Source organism: Salmo salar, chromosome ssa01, assembly GCF_905237065.1.
Source record: "Salmo salar chromosome ssa01, Ssal_v3.1, whole genome shotgun sequence".
NCBI lineage: Eukaryota > Metazoa > Chordata > Actinopteri > Salmoniformes > Salmonidae > Salmo > Salmo salar.
Window position 1 is genome coordinate 76505612 of NC_059442.1, and position 24087 is coordinate 76529698.

At 39.8% G+C, this 24087-nt stretch overlaps 1 protein-coding gene across 3 annotated transcripts in view; it reads left to right on the forward strand.

The window, feature by feature from the left end:
* zgc:123010 (RRM_SF domain-containing protein) overlaps positions 1-21078 on the forward strand; it is a 64667-nt gene extending 43589 nt beyond the window's left edge. For all 3 annotated transcript variants that reach the window (XM_014214846.2, XM_014214864.2, XM_014214854.2), the window contains exons 9-15: positions 2351-2492; positions 2692-2796; positions 4477-4567; positions 6734-6767; positions 16511-16691; positions 16874-16995; positions 18899-21078. In XM_014214846.2, the coding sequence (XP_014070321.2) occupies positions 2351-2492; positions 2692-2796; positions 4477-4567; positions 6734-6767; positions 16511-16691; positions 16874-16995; positions 18899-19034 (811 nt within the window). In that variant the 3' untranslated portion in view covers positions 19035-21078. The remainder of the gene's footprint in view (positions 1-2350; positions 2493-2691; positions 2797-4476; positions 4568-6733; positions 6768-16510; positions 16692-16873; positions 16996-18898) is intronic.
* The last annotated feature ends 3009 nt before the right edge of the window (positions 21079-24087 follow it).

Genomic DNA, 24087 nt, shown 5'->3' on the forward strand with positions numbered 1-24087 from the left:
TGCCCAGGCACGTGGAGGCCACACACACTACTGAGCCTCATTTTGACTTGTTTTAACCTCTTGGGGCTAGGTGGGACGCTAGCGTGCCACCCGTGGTGCACTCCATCAACAGCAGGTGCATTTCAAGAGCGGCAAATTTGAATCCAAATAAATGTCAAAATTCAAATTTTTCAAAAATACAACTATTTTACACCATTTGAAAGATAAACATCTCCTTAATCTAACCACGTTTTACGATTTCAAAAAGGTTTTACGGCGAAAGCATAAATTTAGAGTATGTTAGGACAGTACATTTACAAGAGTTGTGTGTAATGTTTTGTCAAGTCAAAGACAGGGTCACCAAAACCATAAAACCAGCTAAAATGATGCACTAACCTTTTACAATCTCCATCAGATGACACTCCTAGGACATTATGTTAGACAATGCATGCATTTTTAGTTCTATCAAGTTCATATTTATATCCAAAAACAGCGTTTTACTATGGCATTGATGTTGAGGAAATCGTTTCCCTCCAATAACCGGCAGTCAAGTCAGCGTCACAAATTAAATAATTAAAATTAGAAAACATTGGTAAAATATTATATTGTCATTTAAAGAATTATAGATTTACATCTCTTGAACTCAATCAACTTGCCAGATTTAAAAATAACCTTACTGGGAAATCACACTTTGCAATAATCTGAGCACTGCGCCCAGAAAAATACGCGTTGCGATACAGACTAGACGTCATGTTGGGGAGATCTAAAATCGAAAATACTATGTAAATAATCCATTACCTTTGATTCTCTTCATCAGATGTCACTTCCAGGTATCACAGGTCCATAACGAATGTAGTTTTGTTCAAAAAAGCTCATCATTTATGTCCAAAAATCTCCGTCTCGTTAGCACATGATGTAAGCCAGCCGGACTTCTCGTCATGAACGAGGGGAAAAAATATATTTCCGTTCGTTCAAACATGTCAAACGTTGTATAGCATAAATCATTAGGTCCTTTTTTAACCAGAACATGAATAATATTCAAGGTGGACGAATGCATACTCTTTTATAACGTATTGGAACGAGGGTACCCAACATGAACTCGCGCGCCAGGTGTCTAATGGGACATCATCGTTCCATGGCTCTTGTTCGGTCAGATCTCCCTCCAGAAGACTCAAAACACTTTGTAAAGGCTGGTGACATCTAGTGGAAGCAATAGGAAGTGCCAAAATATTCCTAAGCCCCTGTGTTTTTCAATGGGATAGGTTTAAAGTCAATACAACACATCAGGTATCCACTTCCTGTCAGAAAATGTCTCAGGGTTTTGCCTGCCAAATTAGTTCTGTTATACACAGACACCATTCAAACAGTTTTAGAAACTTTAGAGTTTTCTATCCATATATAATAAGTATATGCATATTCTAGTTACTGGGTAGGATTAGTAACCAGATTAAATCGGGTACATTTTTTTTATCCAGACGTGCAAATGCTGCCCCCTAGACCCAACAGGTTAAGGACATTACATCAAAGTTGGATCAGCCTGTAGTGTGGTTTTCCACTTTAATTTTGAGTGCAACTCCAAATCCAGACCTCCATGGGTTGATGAATTGGATTTCCATTGATTATTTTTGTGATATTGTTGTCAGCACATTCAACTATGTAAAGAAAAAAGTATTTAATAAGATTTTTTTCATTCATTCAGATCTAGGATGTGTTATTTTAGTGTTCCCTTTATTTTTTTGAGCAGTGTATATATGTATTTGTGTCAATATTATGAGTTTAGTGGATAGACCATATGGTTCAAGCGATAAATCTAATTAATGGAAAAAAAGCTTCTAATCAGTGGCATTTTCAATTATCTCTGCAACGCTTGAAACTATTGACTTTTTTTCACAACTACTACCACTTTATGCGCCAAAACATTAAGAACAAAGACCTATTTCGAAATAGTAAAACCAATAAAAATTTGAAATACAAATATTAAGGGAATTTCATGCTGAAACCCTGATATTAAACACCAATGGTGTTCACTAAGTTCATGGTTTATGTTTAGGATAATGTTTTGCAGCTTTGTCTTTATTTATTTTAAAATCATATTTGATTATTTTGAATATTTTACGTGATAAGGTCAGATGGCCAGAGATTCTGAACTTCCCAAAAAGGCCACTAGATGTCAACTGATAAAATGTAAAGTTACCCAAATTCTGGCAGTTTACTGATAAACTTTGAAAGTTTCAAGTAATATACTCTCCCTTTGCAACCTGACCTCTAATGCCAATACGCTTATTATATAGCCGACATCAATACATTGGCACAAGTTCATATGACATTGATAAATAACAACAATTTCTCCTCTGTCTGTCTATATCTCCAGGTTCTTTGGGAACCGGTCGTACTGTTATAGCTGTTTGGAGCAGTACCCACAGGCCCTGTCTGATGCTGAGCAGTCCATCCAGCTGGCAGCTGCCTGGCCTAAAGGACACTTCCGCAAGGGCAGCGCACTCATTGGCATGAAGGTGGGCCACAGATTACATCACTCATGTTCTGACCTGTCCTATTCTATCGTCATGTATTTTAATCTATTCTATAGGACGCATATTCTGCATTTACTGGTTTTTCATCAGTTCTATAATTTTTATGCCGGCCTTTTGTCTTTCTCTCTAAACTTGTGCGTCCGTACGTGTGTCTGCGCGTGCATGGGGTGTGTGTTTGTAGAGGTACAGTGAGGCGGAGAAAGCCATGGAACAGGTGCTGAAGCTGGATGAAGACTGTGAGGAGGCCGTCATTGATCTCTTCAACTGCAAAGTCTTACAGCTTATGGTACACACGCTTGCTCACTCACACACTCTTGGTGAATCCCAAGCCACCACCTTGCCCCTACCAACTCTCTTGGAGGGCCCTCTGTTGCTGACGAAACTCAAGAGGGTGACTTCCAGAGAGCGGTGAGGGGATCAATTAACCCATCACCTTCGGGACTCACTCGTGGCTTGAATGATACAATTCATGTTCCACTTAAATAATAAAACAAGCATGAAATTCTAATTAACAAATCAACCCTGTTCTTTTACAAGATGTTAACGTCAGTAGCAGTTAAAAACACCTGCATTGGACTTTTGTCTCTATCAAATAATTTCTTTAACAATTAAGTACTGTGATTGTTTTCTATCAAAATGGTAAAAAACTAAAATTGCTTCTTAGCAAAGAGCAATTTCTCAAGCAAGAATTCTGCTAGAACTATCTGGGAGGGGTCTGAGTGGGGGGGAGGAAACTGAAAATTATCTGTTATTAGCAGAGAGGTTTGAAACTGTCTTTCTTACTGGTCTAGTAACTGATTCCCCTGATGATTGCACCAGGCAAGGCAAAACTCTATCCCACCACTACACACTGAAATCTCAGGCGGTCTTTTCAAACAGCTCTTACACTCAAAGGACATCATAATTTTCACATATTATTCCAACCTCATCGTGTGGAATTATGTGAAACACAGGAACATCACATTTGTTACTGCACAGGGCCTTTAAACATTTAATTTTGGAGGCATTTAATCTGTTACAGGTGTCAACTCTGGAAATCAGACATAAAAAAATGCACGGGACATATAATTAGGCACACCTCTCCATTCTTTTTTTAAATCAAATTGTGTGTCAGGATAGCACTTCGCTCTGGAGCCTGCAGCCTTGCTGGCCTGGCCAAAGTGGCTGCCGGAGGGTCTAATTATCCCCTACACCCTTGATAATTTCCACTCCCTCAGCTTTGGACACTTGTGCATATGGCGGAGGCGCACGTGAACGCTTAAGTGTAGGGGCGAGGTGAAGGAGAAGGGAGTGATTTTTGGATTCAGCCGCTCGCTCGCACGCGCACAGCCTCTTCAACTTCAGAGTACTACATCAAATATTAATACATACACACACACACAATTCAATCCTGCGTACACACGTGCTGATGTGCTGTCCATGGTAACAAAATACGTATGTGAAATGGCAGCGTATGGTTATGTTCCAGATCTATTAAATTGGCTAATTCCCTCGTTTCCTTTCCTTCATGATAAGCAGCTAAGGACAGGAAGACTGGAGTTTGGAGTTTAGGTCAGGTTTTCAACTCTCCTCTGGGGCCCCCAGCCGTTGCATGTATTTTAACTACATCACATTTGATTCAACTTGTTAACTAATCATCAAGCCATTGAATAGGTGATCAGGTGAGTTAGTTCAGGGCTACAACAAAATTGTGTAACATCTAGGGGTGTTACACTGTTCATGCACTGTTTGTCCTTATGAGTTTTAGGGTGCATCTCAATAGTCTAAAGTGGTTTCCTACATCTGCACTGATCTGAAAACACAGGACAGGGGAAAGCGTTGTGCTGCATTCATAAGTTTGCATTTAACTCTCCAATCACTCTCAAAGCAGACAAGGAGCGGAAGCCACTTGACTGAAGGGATGGATCCGTAGTCTTGTCTCCTGACTCTCGCTCTCTCTCTCTCTCTCCTTTTTCGCTCTCTCTAGGATCTTGGTTTTGAGGAGATGCAGAGTGTGTTGCTGCTGGAGAGATTCACCACTGTACAGGCTGTACTGGCTTCACCTGAGGCTTCTAGGGGTGAGGACTAGGGCTGTGGCGGTCATGGCATTTTGTCAGCTGGTTATTGTCATGCAAAAGACTGCTGGTCTCACGGTAATTGATCTTAATTAGGATAAACATGATTAGCATTTCCAGGCCTCCATGCACACGAGCCATTGATGCATGCCTTTCGAACATCTACATTTAAATCAATTTAATATACACCACAATAAATATTTATTTTAGGTAGGTCTAAAGAATCATTATGATATAGGATTTTATAGTTAAAATAATATAGTTGAACTTAGCTGAATAAAATAGAAATGCACTTGCATTGGAATGGGGAAAAAGAGCCTATAATTTGAAACAGGTCCTATATGTTAGATTTAGAGTTATTTGTCAACTATAGTTGTAAATGATACAAACTTTAGACTGTCTTAGAAATCAAAACATATGGGCTGCATGATGCGACTATAAGCTATTGATGGTTTGAGAGGAAAAAAAGCTTGCTCTGTTCCTTGTCTCAGCCTGCACACAATGGTCTCTCATAAAGTGATCTTATTTTTGATATTCTCAATTTGTTCTTGTCTTTACTAATATTTTAAATTTGTTTTAATTTAGAAGGGCCCATTTATCAAATGGGCAGGGGAATAACGACGTCATCCATATGCAATCGAATAGCTGGTTCGTTTTTCAATCCTGTCGGTTATTTCACTCCACGCCTTAACCACCGTTGGAGGAGCATGCAGCCTCTTCTGGAGGCTGTTCTGGACCATCGATAGTAACATTTTCACAACAAAACATATTTCATTAAACTGTTGACAGCACTTTTCTCTGCACGCTGGAGAAAGGAATGGAGAAGGAGATGGAAACACAGTGGTGAGAGATTCTGTAGCTAAAAGGAATGTGTCAGCCTATTAATTATGAAAATACAAGCATCGCCTAGGCGCAGACTCATGGATAAAAAATTTGGCGCGTAGCATAAGGTCCATCCAGTATGCATAATAATACGGTCCACGCTCAAAGGCTATTACTAGAATTTGTTTAATTTTGAAGTATAGGCTATTATGTACCAAAGACATCTTAAATCGTGTCTTTTTTTGTTTTTCTGACGTGCGTGAAATGCGGTAGGCTGTGTTGTATAACGACACAATAGTTATTTTAATTTTTTGTGGTTGACTTCAGCTAATAGGCTTATGTGTCTGGGTGTTTTGAATTAATCATCTTAGAAAGCACTGTCCATTTCGTTGTTAGGCTTTGAAACAACATCCACAACAACCATGTTTTACACTCAGTTTCAAACAGTTGTTGAACTTCTATCTTCAAATTGATCATCACAGTGAGGCGAGTTTTAAAAGAACATACTGTTTTGATGAGTTTGTCATTTTCGATTCCTTTTGCATTGATGTCAGAGCAGTTAGAGGGACAATAGAGCCCTGAGTACCAGGCCATTAGCCTGGGGCGGCAGGTAGCCTAACTGTTAAGACCCAGTAACCGAAAGGTTGCTGGTTCGAATCCCCGAGCTGGCAAAGTGGAAAAATCTGCCCTTGAGCAGTTAACACCCTTTATAAGTGCTGGTCCCCGGGTGCCGACGACATGGACGTCGATTAAGGCAGCCCCCCCACACCTCTGATACAGAACTTTCCATTAGTGACCTGACAGTTGTTAGTGAGTTGGGTATTACCAACGCATGTCCAGAGTGCATAAGAGGAGATTACCATGACTCAACGGTCACGTGGAATTTTACTGCGGTCATGACTGCTGGTGTGGCAGTAATACGGTCACCACAAAAGCCCTAGTTACGATGTGCTCACACACACATTTTAAATACTTTATTTGAATCCACTAATTACTTTACATTTGAGACGGAATCAAACATTTCAAAGAGCATGGCTATCTGGACACTTATGGGTATAAATAGAACCTTCTATAGAGCTACACTGCAAATGTCACCTGACACGGAGCAGTACCTTGCTAGCTGCTTTTTCTTATGCAGGCACACACACACAAACACTACCCACCCACCATCCAGGCTGTGCCAGTATATGCAATTTCTCATCTAAACCCTAGAGGGCAGCAATGTCAGGAATGAGTCTAATTTCAATGACTGGGAAGGAAAACAACACAACATGCTCTGGAATGTGAAGGTTGCACATAAATGTTTTTTTGAATGTGATATAATTAATTTGTATTCCCTCTCCTCAGTGGTGAGCCAGGACTCCTCATTGGGCCTGCCAGGGTAGGTGGATATTAGCCAATCATATTTACCCTAAAGGGGTCATTGCCCCTGATTTAAAAAATATATATATATATATATAACCGTTCAAAATGTTGGTGTCACTTAAAAAAGACCTTGTTTTCCATGAAAACATACCTGAAATGAGTACCAAAATGAATAGGAAATATAGTCCAGATGTTGACCAGGTTATAAAGAATGATTTTTAATTGAAATAATAATTGTCATAACTTTTCTTTCATCAAAGAATCCTCTATTTGCAGCAATTACAGCCTTGCAGATCTTTGGCATTCTAGTTGTCAATTTGTTGAGGTAATCTGAAGCGATTTCACCCCATGCTTCCTGAAGCACCTCCCACAAGTTGGATTGACTTGATGGGCACTTCTTACATACCATACAGTCAAGCTGCTTCCACCACTGCTCAATAGGGTTGAGATCTGGTGACTGTGCTGGCCACTCCATTATAGACAGAATACCAGCTGACTGCTACTTCCCTTAATAGTTATTGCATAGTTTGGAGCTGTGCTTTGGGTCATTGTCCTGTTGTAGGAGGAAATTGGCTCCAATTTAAGCGCTGTCCACAGGGTTGCAAAATGGCATGGGGTTGCAAAATGGAGTGATGGCCTTCCTCCTTCAAGATCCCTTTTACCCTGTACAAATCTACCACTTTACCACCACCAAAGCACCCCCAGACCATCACATTGCCTCCACCATGCATGACAGATGGCGTCAAGCACTACTCCAGCATCTTCATTTTTTCGGCGTCTCACGAATGTTGTTCTTTGTGATCCGAACACCTCAAACTTAGATTCGTCTGTCCATAACACTTTTTTCCAATCTTCCTCTGTCTATTGTCTGTGTTCTTTTGCCCAACTTAATCTTTTCTTTTTATAGTCCAGTCTGAGATATGGCTTTTTCTTTGCAACTCTGCCTAGAAGGCCAGCATCCCGGAGTCGTGTTTTGCGGGTACTATTTAATGAAGCTGCCAGTTGAGGACTTGTGAGGCATCTGTTTATCAAACTTAACACTCTAATGTACTTGTCCTCTTGCTCAGTTGTGCACCAGGGCCTCCCACTATTTCTATTCTGGTTAGAACCAGTTTGTGCTGTTCTGTGAAGGGAGTAGGACACAGCGTTGTACCAGTTCTTCAGTTTCTTGTCAATTTCTCGCATGGAACAGCCTTAATTTCTCAGAACAAGAATAGACTGTTTCAGTAGAAAGTTATTTTGTTTCTGGCCATTTTGAGCCTGTAATTGAACCCACAAATGCTGATGCTCCAGATACTCAACTAGTCTAAAGAAGGCCAGTTTTATTGCTTCTTTAATCAGAACGGTTTTCAGCTGTGCTAACATAATTGCAAAAGGGTTTTCTAATCAATTAGCCTTTTAAAATGATAAACTTGCTAACACAACATGCCATTGGAACACAGGAGTGATGGTTGCTGATAATGGGCCTACGCCTATGTAGATATTCCATAAAAAAAATCAGCATTTTCCAGCAACAATAGTAATTTCTGTATTTCTGTCTACACTGTATTTCTGATCAATTTGACGTTATATTAAATGGACAAAAAAGTTGCTTTTCTTTCAAAAACAAGGGAATTTCTAAGTAACCCCAAACTTTTGAACGGTAGTGTATATAGCACCTGTCAAAGGTTTGGACACCTACTCATTCCAGGGTTGCTTTTAAAAGAAAACCATTTTCTACATTGTAGAATATTAGTGAAGACATCAAAACAATGACATAACACATGTAATCATGTTGTAACCAAAAAATTGTTAAACAAATCTAAATATATTTTATGTTTGAGATTCTTCAATGTAGTCACTCTTGGCATTCTCTCAACCAGCTTCATGAGGGAGTCACCTGGAATGCATTTCAATTAACAGGTGTGCCTTGTTAACTTAATTTGTGGAATTTTATTTTCTCCTTAATGCATTTGAGCCAATCAGTTGTGTTGTGACAAGGTAGGGGGGTATACAGAAGATAGCCCTATTTGGTAAAAGACCAAATCCATATTATGGCAAGAACTGCTCAAATAAGCAAAGAGAGATGACAGTTCAGCATTACTTTAAGACATGAAGCTCAGTCAATTCGGAAAATGTAAAGAACTTTGAAAGTTTCTTCAAGTGCAGTAACAAAAACCACCAAGCGCTATGATGAAACTGGCTCTCATGAGTACCGCCACAGGAAAGGAAGACCCAGAATTACCTCTGTTGCAGAGGATAAGTTCATTACTTTTAACTGCACCTCAGATTGCAGCCCAAATAAATGCTTCACAGAGTTTAAGTAACACACACATCTCAACATCAACTGTTTAGAGGAGACTGTGTTAATCAGGCCTTCATGGTTGAATTGCTGCAAAGAAACTACTACTAAAGGACACCAATAAGAAGAGACTTGCTTTGGCCAAGAAACACAAGCAATGGACATTAGACTGGTGGAGATCTGTCCTTTGGTCTGAGTCCAAATTTGAGATTTTTGGTTCCAACCGCTGTGTCTTTGTGAGACTGTCGTGGAAATTTAGTACTGAGAGATATTTGGTAATTTCTTCAAACAATCATCTTCATTTAATATCGATTAATTATTGCAATAATGAGGCTAGTTGATCCACCCCACCCTTGAGTGTTGGACCGAGTAACCTAACCTTTACACAAATGCAGAGTACTATATATAGCTGACACTAACAATGCTCAGTCATGGTTGGTTCACCCCCCCCCCATGCAGACCAAGGAGCATCATAAGCCACTCTGGCTTCATCCTGTCGGTATCTGCACGTGGGTTGTCTTCTTAACCCCACCCTGTTTTAGTTTCCCAGATTATCCCAACCAGGAAATTACCCCAATCTGGTGAGATTTATCAAAACAAAACAGGACAAACACCTTCATACATCGCTCAATACATTTCTATATATCACTCGGTGTGTAAACTTCAACCCAAAACCCTCAAAAGACTGATAATTCCCCCATTTTGACACGATTCACATAGTGACTGTGTAAAAACAATACTACAAATTTAAAATACAAATTACTTCCCTTAATAACTCCCAAAAAACATTTGTACCCATAACTTCATAGTAAAAATAGACTAGAGACAGGTCTATCCTTCTCGTGGTCCTATTAGTTATAACTTCTCCGTAATTATCAGTATTATAAATTACCTTTTAAATCACCATCCAATGTCTCTCGGCATTCCAGTGAGGGCGATTAAACCACACTAGGAAGGTCAGAGGTTATTCAAACTCTTCAAATAAGTTTTACTTTCTCTATTAGACCAATTATCTAAACATTTCATACATTTCGTATCCCAGGTTTACACTAAGTTTCTTCAGTAAATTTTTTTTAATCAAAATCATTTGCGTGTTCAAGTAAAACTGAGAAAATAAAAACTTGTGCCCCTGTTGGGGATCTTATCCCGATATCGGGATTCATTGTCAAGAGACCAGGGCGGGAAATTCAAAAACTGCAAGAATCTAATAATTTCAATTTCTCAAACAATCAACTATTTCTCACAATTTGAAAGATAAACATCTCCTAAATCCAACCACATTGTCCGATTTCAAAGAGGCTTTACGGCGAAAGCATAAAGTTAGGTTATGTTAGGAGAGTACATTGAAAATAGCTGTGTGTAATGTTTTGTCAATTCAAAGACAGGCGTCACCATAAGCGGATAACCAGCTAGAATTATGCACCAACCTTTGACAATCTTCCTCAGATGACACTCCTAAGACATTATGTTACACAATACATGCATTTTTTGTTCCATCAAGTTCATATTTATATCCAAAAACAGCATTTTACCGAAGCGGTGAAAATCAGATTTTTTTTTTCTCTCAAATGCTTCCGGTGAACAACGTTACAAATCACAAAATTACTATTCGATAACATTGGTAAATTATATTATTGTCATTCAAATATTCATAGTTTAACATTTCGTAAATGCTACTGCAATGCCAGATTTCAAAATAACTTTACTGGGAAATCACAATTTGCAATAAACCGGGTGCTGTGCTAAGAACAATAGGCTAGGCTATACAGGTTAGCACCATCTTGTACCCATGTAATATCAAAATTACTATTGTCAATATTCCCTTACCTTTGATTCTCTTCATCCATTGGCAATTCCACGCATCCCAGGTCCACTGCAAATGTGGTTTCTTTCAACAAAGTTCATAATTGATGTCCAAATAACTCCTAGTTGTTCCATGTTGTTAGCGCTTCGGTAGGCTACTAAAAAGTAGGGGGGAGTCACGGCGAAAAGTAAAAAAAAATAATCTATTTACATTGTTCAAACATGTCAAACGTTGTTTAGCATCAATCTTTAGAGCCATTTTTAACGTGAAACATCAGTAATGTTTCAACCCGACCTCTCCTGTGTCTTGAAAAACGTCTTTGAAAAATGTATCGCATCACATGATTGCGCAGGTGCAGCCAATAATGAAGGGACGACATCCCAGGGAGGTCAACTTCTCTTCCTTGCCATCCGGTCTCTGTTCATCATAGACGCTTCAAACAACTTTATAAAGATCGTTGACATCTAGTGGAAGCCGTAGGAGTTGCGAAATGAATCCTTTCTCACTATGGTATCTATAAAACAATGACACTAAATAGTACAGTCACAAAATTCAAATTTTTTTTGATCTATTTTTCACAGGTTTTTGCCTGCAATATGAGTTTTGTTATACTTACAGACACCATTCAAACTGTTTTAGAAAATTCAGAGTGTTTTCTATCCGAATGTGTTAATAATATGCATATCCTAGCTTCTGAGTTGGTGTAGGAGGCAGTTAAAAATGGGCACATATTTTTTTCAAAATTTCTCAATACTGCCCCCGAGCCCCAACAGGTTTTAAGATACCTCGGCACTAACACGTGTAAACCCTACTAAAACCAAATGAAATAGAACACTCACAATAAATCAAACATAGCATATGTATGTATGTATGTATGTATGTATGTATGTATGTATGTATGTATGTATGTATGTATGTATATATATATATATATAAAAATAATGTGTGGGTGGGTTTTTGAAACTATATGGTAAAAACAAACAAAAATGGTCAGGCCTTATTTAACTCCTCTTTACATCCAGATACCTTTTTATAAAACTGCTGAATTTCACTATACTAATATCATAATCAGCAACCCTAAGGTTTTAACTACAAACAAAACATGATAATAGTAAGTCCATTGTACTCCCTCCCAATCACGGCTGGATGTGATGCAGCCTGGATATTCAATACTCATTTCAATCTACATTAAACCGATTTTATAATTTTAGAATACATTAACTTCATTCTCAAATTCACTGGTGTTACCGAACTATAAAACCAAGCAACAATAATCAGAAACTGTCAAATGTTTCTCATAGCTTTGCTTCAAATGTCCCACTGCCTGCTCGCTTTCAACCACAGCTAATCTATTTACAATCTCATGGCCCAATCCCTCTACTCATTATTTAACCGTGTATTGAAACCTCAGCTTTTCAAATGACTAAAATATCGCATCAAGGTGCTATAAAAAAAACTCCACTAACATATTACCATTCACATACTGCCAACACTCATTAAGTTGACATCATCCTCCTTATCAATATTATTATGTTTTTAATACCAGCCTCTGCTGGATATTCCCTTTTTACTTCATACTCATTAAACGTCTATTTTAAGATTAACCTGTAATGCGCCAAATGTAGAAAATACATCAGCCAATTCTTAAATCAATTCAAATGTGAAATTCTTACTTATTTTACTTACTTTCCTTTGTTACCTTCACTAGTCTACATTTTTTTTCCATTAAACTCGCCCTCTACAATCTTAACTGTACACTACATCTGTTTTTCTGTCTAACGCTATGTTACCAGGTAAACACATATTTTTTTATTATAGTCAAAACAAACATAACTCAGGTTCTCAGGGAGGCCACTTTAATTACTCATCTCTTCCTCCCTTTCGTGAATTCAATAAATATATTTTAAAATAAAATAAAGTGTCTCGCGAGATTAAAACTCCTAGGGTTTTCCTGAGTTGCATTGTTCTCAAAACTCCCAAATATGTTCTCTTGTATCGCCGGTTGCACTTTACCATATAATACCTCGTGACCCTGCTCTACCACATAGTTTACTACCACATAGTTTACTACCACATAGTAGCTTCATCCTGTCATTATCTGCACGTGGGTTGTTGTCTTAACCCCACCCTGGCTTAGTTTCCCAGATGCAAGGGAGATTTAGAGACAATGAGGAATTGTTCTAAATTCCTGGCTCTCTCGGTTACACCCACCACATCTTGTCTTTGCAATGCAGTCTTTAGCTCATTTGTCAGCTCAAGCCATCTCTGGTGACCATATGCCCAGATTGGCTGCATGGAACTAGTGGAGATCATAAAAACACAGACACTAACAGGACAGAAATATCCTTCTGTTTATTAAGCATTAATTGCTAACTATTAATATCAAACAATTCAGGTAAATGTCATTTTTCTATCGCAAGACGCAAAGATTGGGTGAACGGATGATCTCCGCATATGTGGTTCCCACTGTTAACCATGAAGGAGGTGGTGTCAGGGTGCTTTGCTGGTGACACTGTCAGTGATTTATTTACAATTCAAGGCACACATAAAAAGCATGGCTACTACAGCATTCTGCAGCGATACGCCATTCCATCTGGTTTGCGTTTAGTAGGACTATAATTTGTTTTTCAATAGGACAATGACCCAATACACCTCCAGGCTGTGTAAGGGATATTTGACCAAGGAGTGTGATGCAGTGCTGCATCAGAAGACCTGGCCTAATCACCTGACCTCAACCCAATTGAGATGGTTTGGGATGAGTTGAACTGCAGAGTGAAGGAAAAGCAGCCAATAAGTGCTCAGCATATGTAGGAGGTCCTTCAAGACTGTTGGAAAAGCATTTCTCATGAAGCTGGTTGAGAGAATGCCAGGAGTGTGCAAAGCTGTCATCAAGGAAAAGGGTGGCTACTTTGAATAATATAAAATGTATTTTGATTTGTTAAACTTTTGGTTACTACATGATTCCATATGTGTTATTTCATATTTTTGATGTCTTCACTATTATTCTACAATGTAGAAAATAGTAAAAATAAAAAACCCTTGAAATGAGTTGGTGTGTACAAACATACGTGTGTACGTACAGTGGCAAAGTATATGAACCCTTTGGAAATACCTTGAGTTCTGCATAAATTGGTCATAAAATCTGATCTTCATCTAGGTCACAACAATAGACAATCTGCTTAAACTAATAAAACACAAACAATCATACATTTTCATGCCTTTATTGAGCACACCGTGTAAACATTCACAGTGCAGGGTGGGAAACGTTTGTGAACCGCCCTCGGTCATACCACAGCATCTCAATCGGATTGAGGTCAAGACTCTGACTGGGCCACTTCAGAAGGCATATTTTCTTCTGTTGAAGCCATTCTGTTGTTGATTTACTTCTGTTTTGGGTCGTTGTCCTGTTGCATCACCCAACTTCGGTTGAGCTTCAATTGGCGGACAGATACACTAACATTCTCCTGCAAAATGTCTTGATAAACTTGGGAATTCATTTTTCCGTCAATGATTTTTTTTTTTATTTCACCTTTTTATTTAACCAGGTAGGCTAGTTGAGAACAAGTTCTCATTTGCAACTGCGACCTGGCCAAGATAAAGCGTAGCAATTTGACACATACAACAACAGTTACACATGGAATAAACAAAACATACAAAAAACAAAGGTCTATATACAGTGAGTGCAAATGAGGTAAGTTAAGGCAATAAATAGGCCATGGTGGCGAAGTAATTACAATATAGCAATTAAACACTGGAATGGTGAATGTGCAAGTAGAGATACTGGGGTGCAAAGGAGCAGGATGGATAGATAAATACTGTATGGGGAGGAGGTAGGCAGATAGATGGGCTGTTTACAGATGGGCTATGTACAGGTGCAGTGATCCGTGAGCTGCTCTGACAGCTGGTTCTTAAAGCTAGTGAGGGAGATATGAGTCTCCAGCTTCAGATTTTTCATTGGCAGCAGAGAACTGTAAGGAAAGGCGGCCAAAGGAGGAATTGGCTTTGGGGGTGACCAGTGAGATATACCTGCTGGAGCGCATGCTACGAGTGGGTGCTGCTATGGTGACCAGTGAGCTGAGATAAGGCGGGGCTTTACCCAGCAGAGACTTGTAGATAACCTGTAGCCAGTGGGTTTGGCGACGAGTATGAAGCGAGGGCCAACCAACGAGAGCGTACAGGTCGCAATGGTGGGTAGTATATGGGGCTTTGGTGACAAAACGGATGGCACTGTGATAGACTGCATCCAGTTTGTTGAGTAGAGTGTTGGAGGCTATTTTATAGATGACATCACCGAAGTCGAGGATCGGTAGGATGGTCAGTTTTACGAGGGTGTGTTTGGCAGCATGAGTGAAGGATGCTTTGTTGCGATATAGGAAGCCAATTCTAGGTTTAATTTTGGATTGGAGATGCTTAATGTGAGTCTGGAAGGAGAGTTTACAGTCTAACCAGACACCCAGGTATTTGTAGTTGTCCACGTGTTCTAAGTCAGAGCCGTCCAGAGTAGTGATGCTGGACGGGCGAGCAGGTGCGGGCAGTGATCGATTGAATTGCATGCATTTAGTTTTACCTGCGTTTAAGAGCAGTTGGAGGCCACGGAAGGAGAGTTGTATGGCATTGAAGCTCATCTGGAGGTTAGTTAACAGTGTCCAAAGAGGGGCCAGAAGTATACAGAATGGTGTCGTCTGCGTAGAGGTGGATCAGAGAATCACCAGCAGCAAGAGCAACATCATTGATGTATACAGAGAAGAGTCGGCCCGAGAATTGAACCCTGTGGCACACCCATAGACTGCCAGAGGTCCGGACAATCATAGCAAGCTGTCCAGGCCCTGAGGCAGCAAAGCAGCCCCAAACCATAATGCTCCCTCCACCATACTTTACAGTTGGGATGAGGTTTTGATGTTGGTGTTCTGAGCTCTTTTTTTTTCTCCACACATAGTGTTGTGTGTTCCTTACAAACAACTCCACTGCAGTTTCATCTGTCCACAGAATATTTTGCCCGTAGCACTGTGGAACATCCAGGTGCACTTTTGCAAACTTCAGACGTGCAGCAATGTGTTTTTTTGGGGGGACATCAGGTGCTTCTTCCCATGAACACCATTCTTAAGTGTTTTGGGTATCGTGGACTCGTCAATAGAGATGTTAGCATGTTCCAGAGATTTCTGCAAGTCTTTCGCTGACACTAGGTTTCTTCTTAACCTCATTGAGCATTCTGCGCAATGCTCTTGCAGTCATCTTTGCAGGACGGCCACTCCTAGGGAGAGTAGCAACAGTGCTGTACTTTCTCCATTTTTATAGACAATTTGTCTTACCGTGGACTGATCAAGTCTTTTAGAGATACTTTTGTAACCCTTTCCAGCTTTATGCAAGTCAACAATTCTAAGATCTTTGTTTGAGGCATGGTTCACATCAGGCAATGCTTCTTGTGAATAGCAAACTCAAATGTATTAGTTATTAGTTTAAGCACACTGTTTATTGTAACTTAGATGAAGATCAGATAAAATTTGACCAAATTTATGCAGAAATCCAGGTAATTCCAAAGGGTTCACATACTTTCTTTTTTTTGGATGGATTGGTGTGAATGTATGCATACCTTTTGGATTTCTTTGTGTGTAACATGACATCTGTGTGGGACGTAAGTGATGTCTTTTTCCTATTCGGTCTCACTTTCCTTCAGGTCCTTGTGTGCGTCTCTCTGGGTTGGAAACGTGACCACTGAGATTGCTGAGAAACACCTGTTGGACCTCTTTCAAACCTATGGGGAGATAGACAGCATACGAGTTATCCACGAGCGGTTCTGTGCCTTTGTCAACTTCAAGAACGCCAACATGGCATCGCGGGCCATGGAGAAACTCAACGTGAGTGGCCTTCTGTGACATCAGATGCTGTGGCCTCTTTTCTGTTTTGTATATTGTAGGTTTTGTTAACTTTTTCTTGACATTTTATTTTATCTTTTCGGATTCTTACAAAAATGCACAAAGTATTTTCTATTGATCTTAATGTATTTGTATTTTGTGGGTGTATGTGTATTCCCCCACAGGGCTACTGTATAGAGAACACAAGGTTGGTGGTTCGCTACCCAGACCGTAACACCCAGAGGGTTCTGCCAATCCCCCTCAAGAGTAGCCCCTCCGCATCGCAACAGGCAGCTGCTGCTACTTGGTAAGGAACCACACCCCTTATAAGGCTGAGATATGCAAAAGGTAAAACGGTGCCACTGGTTGCCCCAGGTGCATTTATTGCTTTTGTTTTGTTTTTGAAAAGGAGATGAGCATCCAGTAACGTAATAAAATGTGGAAGACAGATTTTCAGTTGAATGCATTGTTGTACAACTGACTAGGTATCCCCCTTTCCCTTTCTTTGTGGTAATACCGCAAACAGATGTGGCTGTTTCACTGCAACTTTAACCTGTTGGGGCTACAGGTTAGCAATGAACCCCGAGTCGGGATTGCTAACAAGGCTGGAAATTCAAAACATCAAAAATCTAATAATTTCAATTTCTCAAACAATCAACTATTTTACACAATTTAAAAGATAAACATCTCCTTAATCTAACCACATTGTTCGATTTTCAAAGAGGCTTTACGGCAAAAGCATAAAGTTAGATTATGTTAGGACAGTACATAGCCACAAAAGTACAAACACCCATTTTCAATTCAAGGTCAGGCGTCACCAAAAGCAGAAACCAGCTAGAATTATGCACTAACCTTTGTCAATCTCCATCAGATGACACTCCTAGGACATTATGTTATACAATACATGCATTTTTTGTTCCATCAAGTTCATATTTATATCCAAAAACAGCATTTTACAGTAGCGTGAAATTCAGATTTTTTCTTCTCTGAAATGCTTCCGGTGAACATAACAAAATTACTATTCGAAAACATTGGTAAATTATAATATTGTCATTCAAAGAATAATATATTATCATCTCGTAATTGCTACCGAATGGCCAGATCTCAAAATAACTTTACTGGGAAATCACATTTTGCAATAAACGGGGTGCTATGCTAAGAACAATAAGCTATGCTATACAGTTAGCATCATCTAATATCGATAATAACATTGTAAATATCCCCTTACCTTTGATTATCTCCATCAGAAGGCACTGCCAGGAATCCCAGGTCTGGAACAAATGTGGTTTCTTTTGACAAAGTTCATAATTTATGTCCAAATAACACCAAGTAGTTAGCGTTCATTATGCTCCCACAAAACGTGGTGGGGGGGGGTGTAAAATCACGCCGAAAAGCTAAAAAAAACTAGTAAATAATCTATTTACGTTCGTTCAAACATGTCAAACGTTGTTTAGCATTAATCTTTTCGTCCATTTTTAACGTTAAACATCAGTAATATTTTCACACAACCTATCCTATGTCTAGATAAACAATAGATGACAAACTCACGCTTCTCAGATTTATGCGCAGGCGCAAAAAAATGAAGTGATGACATGTCAACTTCCTTGCATTCTAATTTGCTCTCTGTTTATCATAGACGCTTCAAACAACTTTATAAAGATCGTTGACATCTAGTGGAAGCCGTAGGTGTTGCGAAATGAATCCTTTCTCACTATGGTATCTATAAAACAATGACACTAAATAGTACAGTCACAAAATTCAATTTTTTTTGGATCTATTTTTCACAGGTTTTTGCCTGCAATATGAGTTTTGTTATACTTACAGACACCATTCAAACTGTTTTAGAAAATTCAGAGTGTTTTCTATCCGAATGTGTTAATAATATGCATATCCTAGCTTCTGAGTTGGTGTAGGAGGCAGTTAAAAATGGGCACATATTTTTTTCAAAATTTCTCAATACTGCCCCCGAGCCCCAACAGGTTTTAAGGGATAATTCATAATCCAAGTTTTTGCCTATTTCAACACCCTAGGTAAATCAAGAATAAGCTAAAACTTTGAAAAGGTGGAATAGTTATTCTTTTAAAAAAAAATTTAAAAAATCTATAACCCGAAATGGAAATCATTTGGTGATGAGCGTACTTGAAAATGTGTGTAATTTCATCCCAAAATCACCTCTACATAACATTCCAACCTTTTTGCCCCTTTTCCAGTCCCAGACGTCGTGGCCCAGTGAACGGAGATGAGTGTTACTTCTGGAGGACCACTGGCTGCCATTTTGGGGACAAGTGTCGCTACAAACACATTTCCGAACAGAGGGGCAAAGACAGGAAGCCCTGGCAGCCCTGAGCACAGTTTCCATCCCACCTCTGGGCTTTTATAGAAACTGGAACCCCATTACGAACACTGACTGAGCCGAAGGACTATTATATTGGGCCATGTTCTCCCCCCAAGGACAGCAGGAGAACTGTTGTTATGGAGAACAATGTTAAGACTAATAAAATGGTGGACACCATAATTGAGTGGACACCATCATTAATCTAAGAGCATATTATGACTAATAATGCACCAATTAACAGCCGTCCCCCTTGACCACAGCTCGGCGTTTAGGCTCATCATGGGAACCAACCTCAAAAGCTTGAAGCCTTAAAACCTTACCAGCCTTAAAGTTAGCATCAGTTAGCCTTACAGCTAGCATCCGTTAGCCTAGCCAGTCATGGCTTCTCTGAGTCTAGTTCAAGGCTTAGATGAAGAATGGTGTCATACATTGTCAAGATTCTCTAGGAGAAGGGCTCCTTTCTCTGCTTTGGTGAAGGTAACCAACTGAACAATTTTCTATGACCTCTCTGTCCTATCATTTATCTGATTTGAGTCTTGCTCCTGGGAAAGTGAAAATGGGTGCTGTTTCTCTAGTAAGGGCAAGCTGCAGTCTCGGTCCCTTCAGCGCTGGCTATGCTATGCTAATCTACAGCCACTACTGTCTGGGGTTTGTGGCCTGTGCTGTCCTTGTCCTCCTTCTCTCATTTCCCAACTACATCTCTCTTCCCGTGCCAATACCGCCAGAACGGACCAGGCCCTCCACACCAAAGGAGGCCCAGAAGCCATGCAGCAGATTCACCCTGACGTTTCAGTTCCTCCCTAAAAGAATGGTGCCTCCCTTCCACTCTGACTTGGTGCTTAGTAACCTTCCTCATAATAGTATAATGTTCATTAGGCACCAAATGTGAGAAAACAAACACAGGGAGGGACTACCTGGATTTCTCCAAAAAGAAATGTTCCATTTCCAAACATTTTCCTTGGCATGCCCTAATGAACATGACCCAGTGTTTGATCTACACTGGGCTAGGGATCTGTGCTATTGGCCTTAGCTGTGTGGTCCATTGCAATGTGCTTTCGCCCATAGGGAAGATCTAAAGAGAGGGTGGGGAAGAGAGCAGTACCACCAAATTCCATAGAAGGTAACTTGTTCTTCAGTGTATTAATGCATGTTTCTATTTTTCTTTTTACCACTGTACCCGATGGCAAACCACTTAAATGCACACTCTGAATCTGTTGGGTGATTTTTGACGATGAGAATTGACACCTACTTTTCTATGCGTTTGTCAAGGTTTGAGTAATTGTAGTTATTTAGTAAGCTAGTTTTTAAAACATCTGGGAAATAAGCCTCTTGTTTTTAGAATGAACCAAATAGATTTTTCTTGCTGTTTCCATCTACCATCTATTCTCTAGACCAAGCACCCTCTTTGTCCTATGAAGGGACAGAATCACTGAATTTACACTGTATTCGGAGGGTATTCAGACCCCTTGACTTTTTCCACATTTTGTTACGTTACAGCTTTATTCTTAAATTGATTAGATTGAGTGAAAAAAAACAATCTACACACAATACCGCATAATGACAAAGTGAAAACAGGTTTTTAGAATTTTTTTGAAACCGATATCTTATTTCCATTAGTATTCACAAGGGGAGGTTCTGCTTTTCTGTGGTTGCCTTGTTTCCAGCCTCGTAGAGATTGGTGAAAGCAAACAGAACTTCATATTGGGGAAAAAGTCACATGAGAAACCACGAGAACATTACCTTTTAAACGACTCCAAGAAGTGTATTTGTTTTTTTGTTTAGTGACCCCAAGAACACAGTATTCACTCATTTGGGGCAATGCATGTTTAATAATTTTGATAGAAAGTAACAATTTAAGTATTTCTGTCCATTTCTCGAGCCCCTATTTCAGGAGAAAGTGTTTACTTTATGATATACGCCCCAAAATCGGTATACGCACCAAACTGTTTAACTCAAGCACTGTAATCTGTTTATGCTAAATCTACCAAATATTGTGTGTTAAACTATTCTGCACTGCCAAAGAGTCCTTTGTAAGTCATACATTTATTTGAATCATTTCAGCCTCTCAATGTCTTTATTTTTCTGTTTTTGTCTTGCCGTTATGGTGTATGTTAACCAGTGGTGTCATCACGCACACACCCTATTCTATTCACTGTGTTCATGGAACGGCTGTCATATTCTATTACATATTCTGCACTTTAGTGGTTATTTATCCATTTTTATATAATATGGTTAGGCAGACCTTTGAACGTTGTGTGTGTAGAGGTACAGTGATTCAGAGAAACAATTGGAACATCTTCTGAAGCTGAATCGAGACTGCAGCTCATGGTTAAAAACACACGGATGACTGATAGCGGGTGATTCTGGTTCCTCTAGGTTTCTGCCTTTTCTAGGGAGTTTTTCCTAGCCATCGTGCTTCTTCATCTGCATTGCTTGCTGTTTGGGGTTTTAGGCTGGGTTTCTGTATAGCACTTTGGGACATCTGGTGATGTAAAAAGGGCTTTATAAATACATTTGAGTGGTGTGTAGTTTAGCTTTCTTACCACCAGGGGGCATAATGGCATCTATTAAAACTAAACTCAACCCAAATAGAAAGTGTGGCATTTGTAGCTGGATTGTAAATGTTATTTTCCAGAATAGGTATTGAGATTTTAGTTTTGCTCCATTAACTAGCAGTAATTGCAGAGCTTGATCATCACACGCAATGAAGCTTGTGTGTGTCAGTCACTTACTTGTATGTGAGCGAGATGGAAGCTGACAGTGGTTAGTATTTGCATGGAGGATCGATGGATGGTGTGTGTCACAGAATCTTGTAGTGGTGGATGATCAATGAGGTAGGGAGAACCACTCTAACCAAGGGGAGAAGGATAGACGTAGATTACTGTTCTATTGGATGCGTGGGAAAATTCAACTGCATACCTTATTTCTAAAGATGTTTAAAGCATCTGTCTGACTCTCCGTACAGTGTGTGTTACAAAACTCTTACAAAGGTCTGGGAAGGAGGTGTGAGTTAGGTGGTGTCATTTGGAAAGACAGTTCTTTGTTAGAGAGCATGTATTTATCCCCTGCCTGTGTAGAGCATCTATGTATGCTCTGCAACAGGAGGCTGAAAATATTTGACATGGGCCCTCAGATAATCAAAAGGGTGTAAGGCACCCGACTGCAAGTACCTACAGAGAGTGGTGAGTAGGGCCCAGGACACCACACCGAGCTCCCTGCCATCCAGGACCTCTATACCAGGCGGTGTCAGAGTAAGGCCCCAAAAGAATTCAGACTCCAGCCACCCAAGTATTTATTGATCTTGTCACCATTTCATTTTATTTTTTATCTTAAACTCTGCATTGTTGGAAAAGGACCCGTAAGTAAGAATTTCACTCTTAGTCTACATAGTTTGTTTACGAAACGTGACAAATTTTATTTTATTTTCCTTTGCAGATTGTGGCTGAGGGCAGAGCAGGGCCGGGCTGCATCATTCGAAGTGGGGAGACAGTGAGACCTCCACCACAGCAACTAGCTAGACTCGTGTGTGTGTGTGTGTGTGTGTGTGTGTGTGTGTGTGTGTCTTTTTTCTCACTCTTACACACACTGTCCTCCCCTTCCTTGCAAATCGTTAGGTCAGGTGTTCGGTGCAAATGCATACATGCATGTGCAAACATGTACACACGCATGCACACACTATTCTCAAACAGTCAGTTCTTTGTCTCCACACACCAGCATTCCTGCCTCTACCTCATTTCTCTTTCTCTGAAGAGATGAGTCTTCAATAAAGGCTTAAAAGTTGAGACCGAGTCTGCGTCTCTCACATGGGTAGGCAGACCATTCCATAAAAATTGAGATCTATAAGAGAAAGTCCTGCCTCTAGCTGTTTGTTCAGAAATTCTAGGGACAGTTAGGAGGCCTGCGTCTTGTGACTAGCGTGTAGGTATGTACAGCAGGACCAAATCGAAAAGATGGGTAGGAGCAAGCCCATGTAATGCTTTGTAGGTTAGCAGTTAAACCTTGAAATCAGCCCTAGCTTTAACAGGAAGCCAGTGTAGAGAGGCAAGCACTGGAGTAATATGATCACATTTTTTGGTTCTAGTCAGGATTCTAGAAGCCGTGTTGAGCACTAACAAAAGTTTCTTTTGTGCTTTATCTGGGTAGCCAGAAAGTAGAGCATTGCAGTAGTCTAATCTAGAAGTGACAAAAGCATGGATACATTGGATACATGCATCATTTTTGGACAGAAGGTTTCAGTCATCGAAGTATTCTTGATATGTTCTTCAAAAGAGAGATCAGGGTCCAGAGTAACGCCGAGGTCCTTCACAGTTTTATTTAAGATGACTGTACAACCATCAAGATTAATTGTCAGATCCAACAGAAGATCTCTTTGTTTCTTGTGATCTAGAACTAGCATCTCTGTTTTGTCCAAGTTTAAAAGTAAAACATTTGCAGCCATCCACTTCCTTATGTCTGAAACACAGGCTTCCAGGGAGGGCAATTTTGGGGCTTCACCATGTTTCATCGAAATGTACAGCTGTGCATCGTCCTCATAGCAGTGAAAGTAAACATTTTATGTTTCCGAATGACATCACCAAGAGGTAAAATATATAGTGAAAACAATAGTGGTCCTAAAACGGAACCTTGAGGAACACTGAAATTTACAGTTGATTTGTCAGAAGACAAACCATCCACAGAAACTATCTTTCCGACAGATAAGATCTAAACCAGGCCAGAACTTGTCCGTGTAGACCAATTTGGGTTTCCAATCTCTCCAAAAGAATGTGATCGATGGTATCAAAAGCAGCTTTAAGGTCTAGGAGCACGAGGACAGATGCAGAGCCTTGGTCTGACGCCATTAAAAGGTAATTTATCACCTTCACAAGTGCAGTCTCAGTGCTATGATGGGGACTAAAACCAGACTGAAGAGTTTCGTATACATTGTTTGTCTTCAGGAAGGCAGTGAGTTGCTGTGCAACAGTTGTTTCAAACATTTTTGAGAGGAATGGGAGATTCGATATAGCCTGCTAGTTTTTTAGATTTTCTGGGTCAAGGTTTGGCTTTTCCAAGTGAGGCTTTATTATT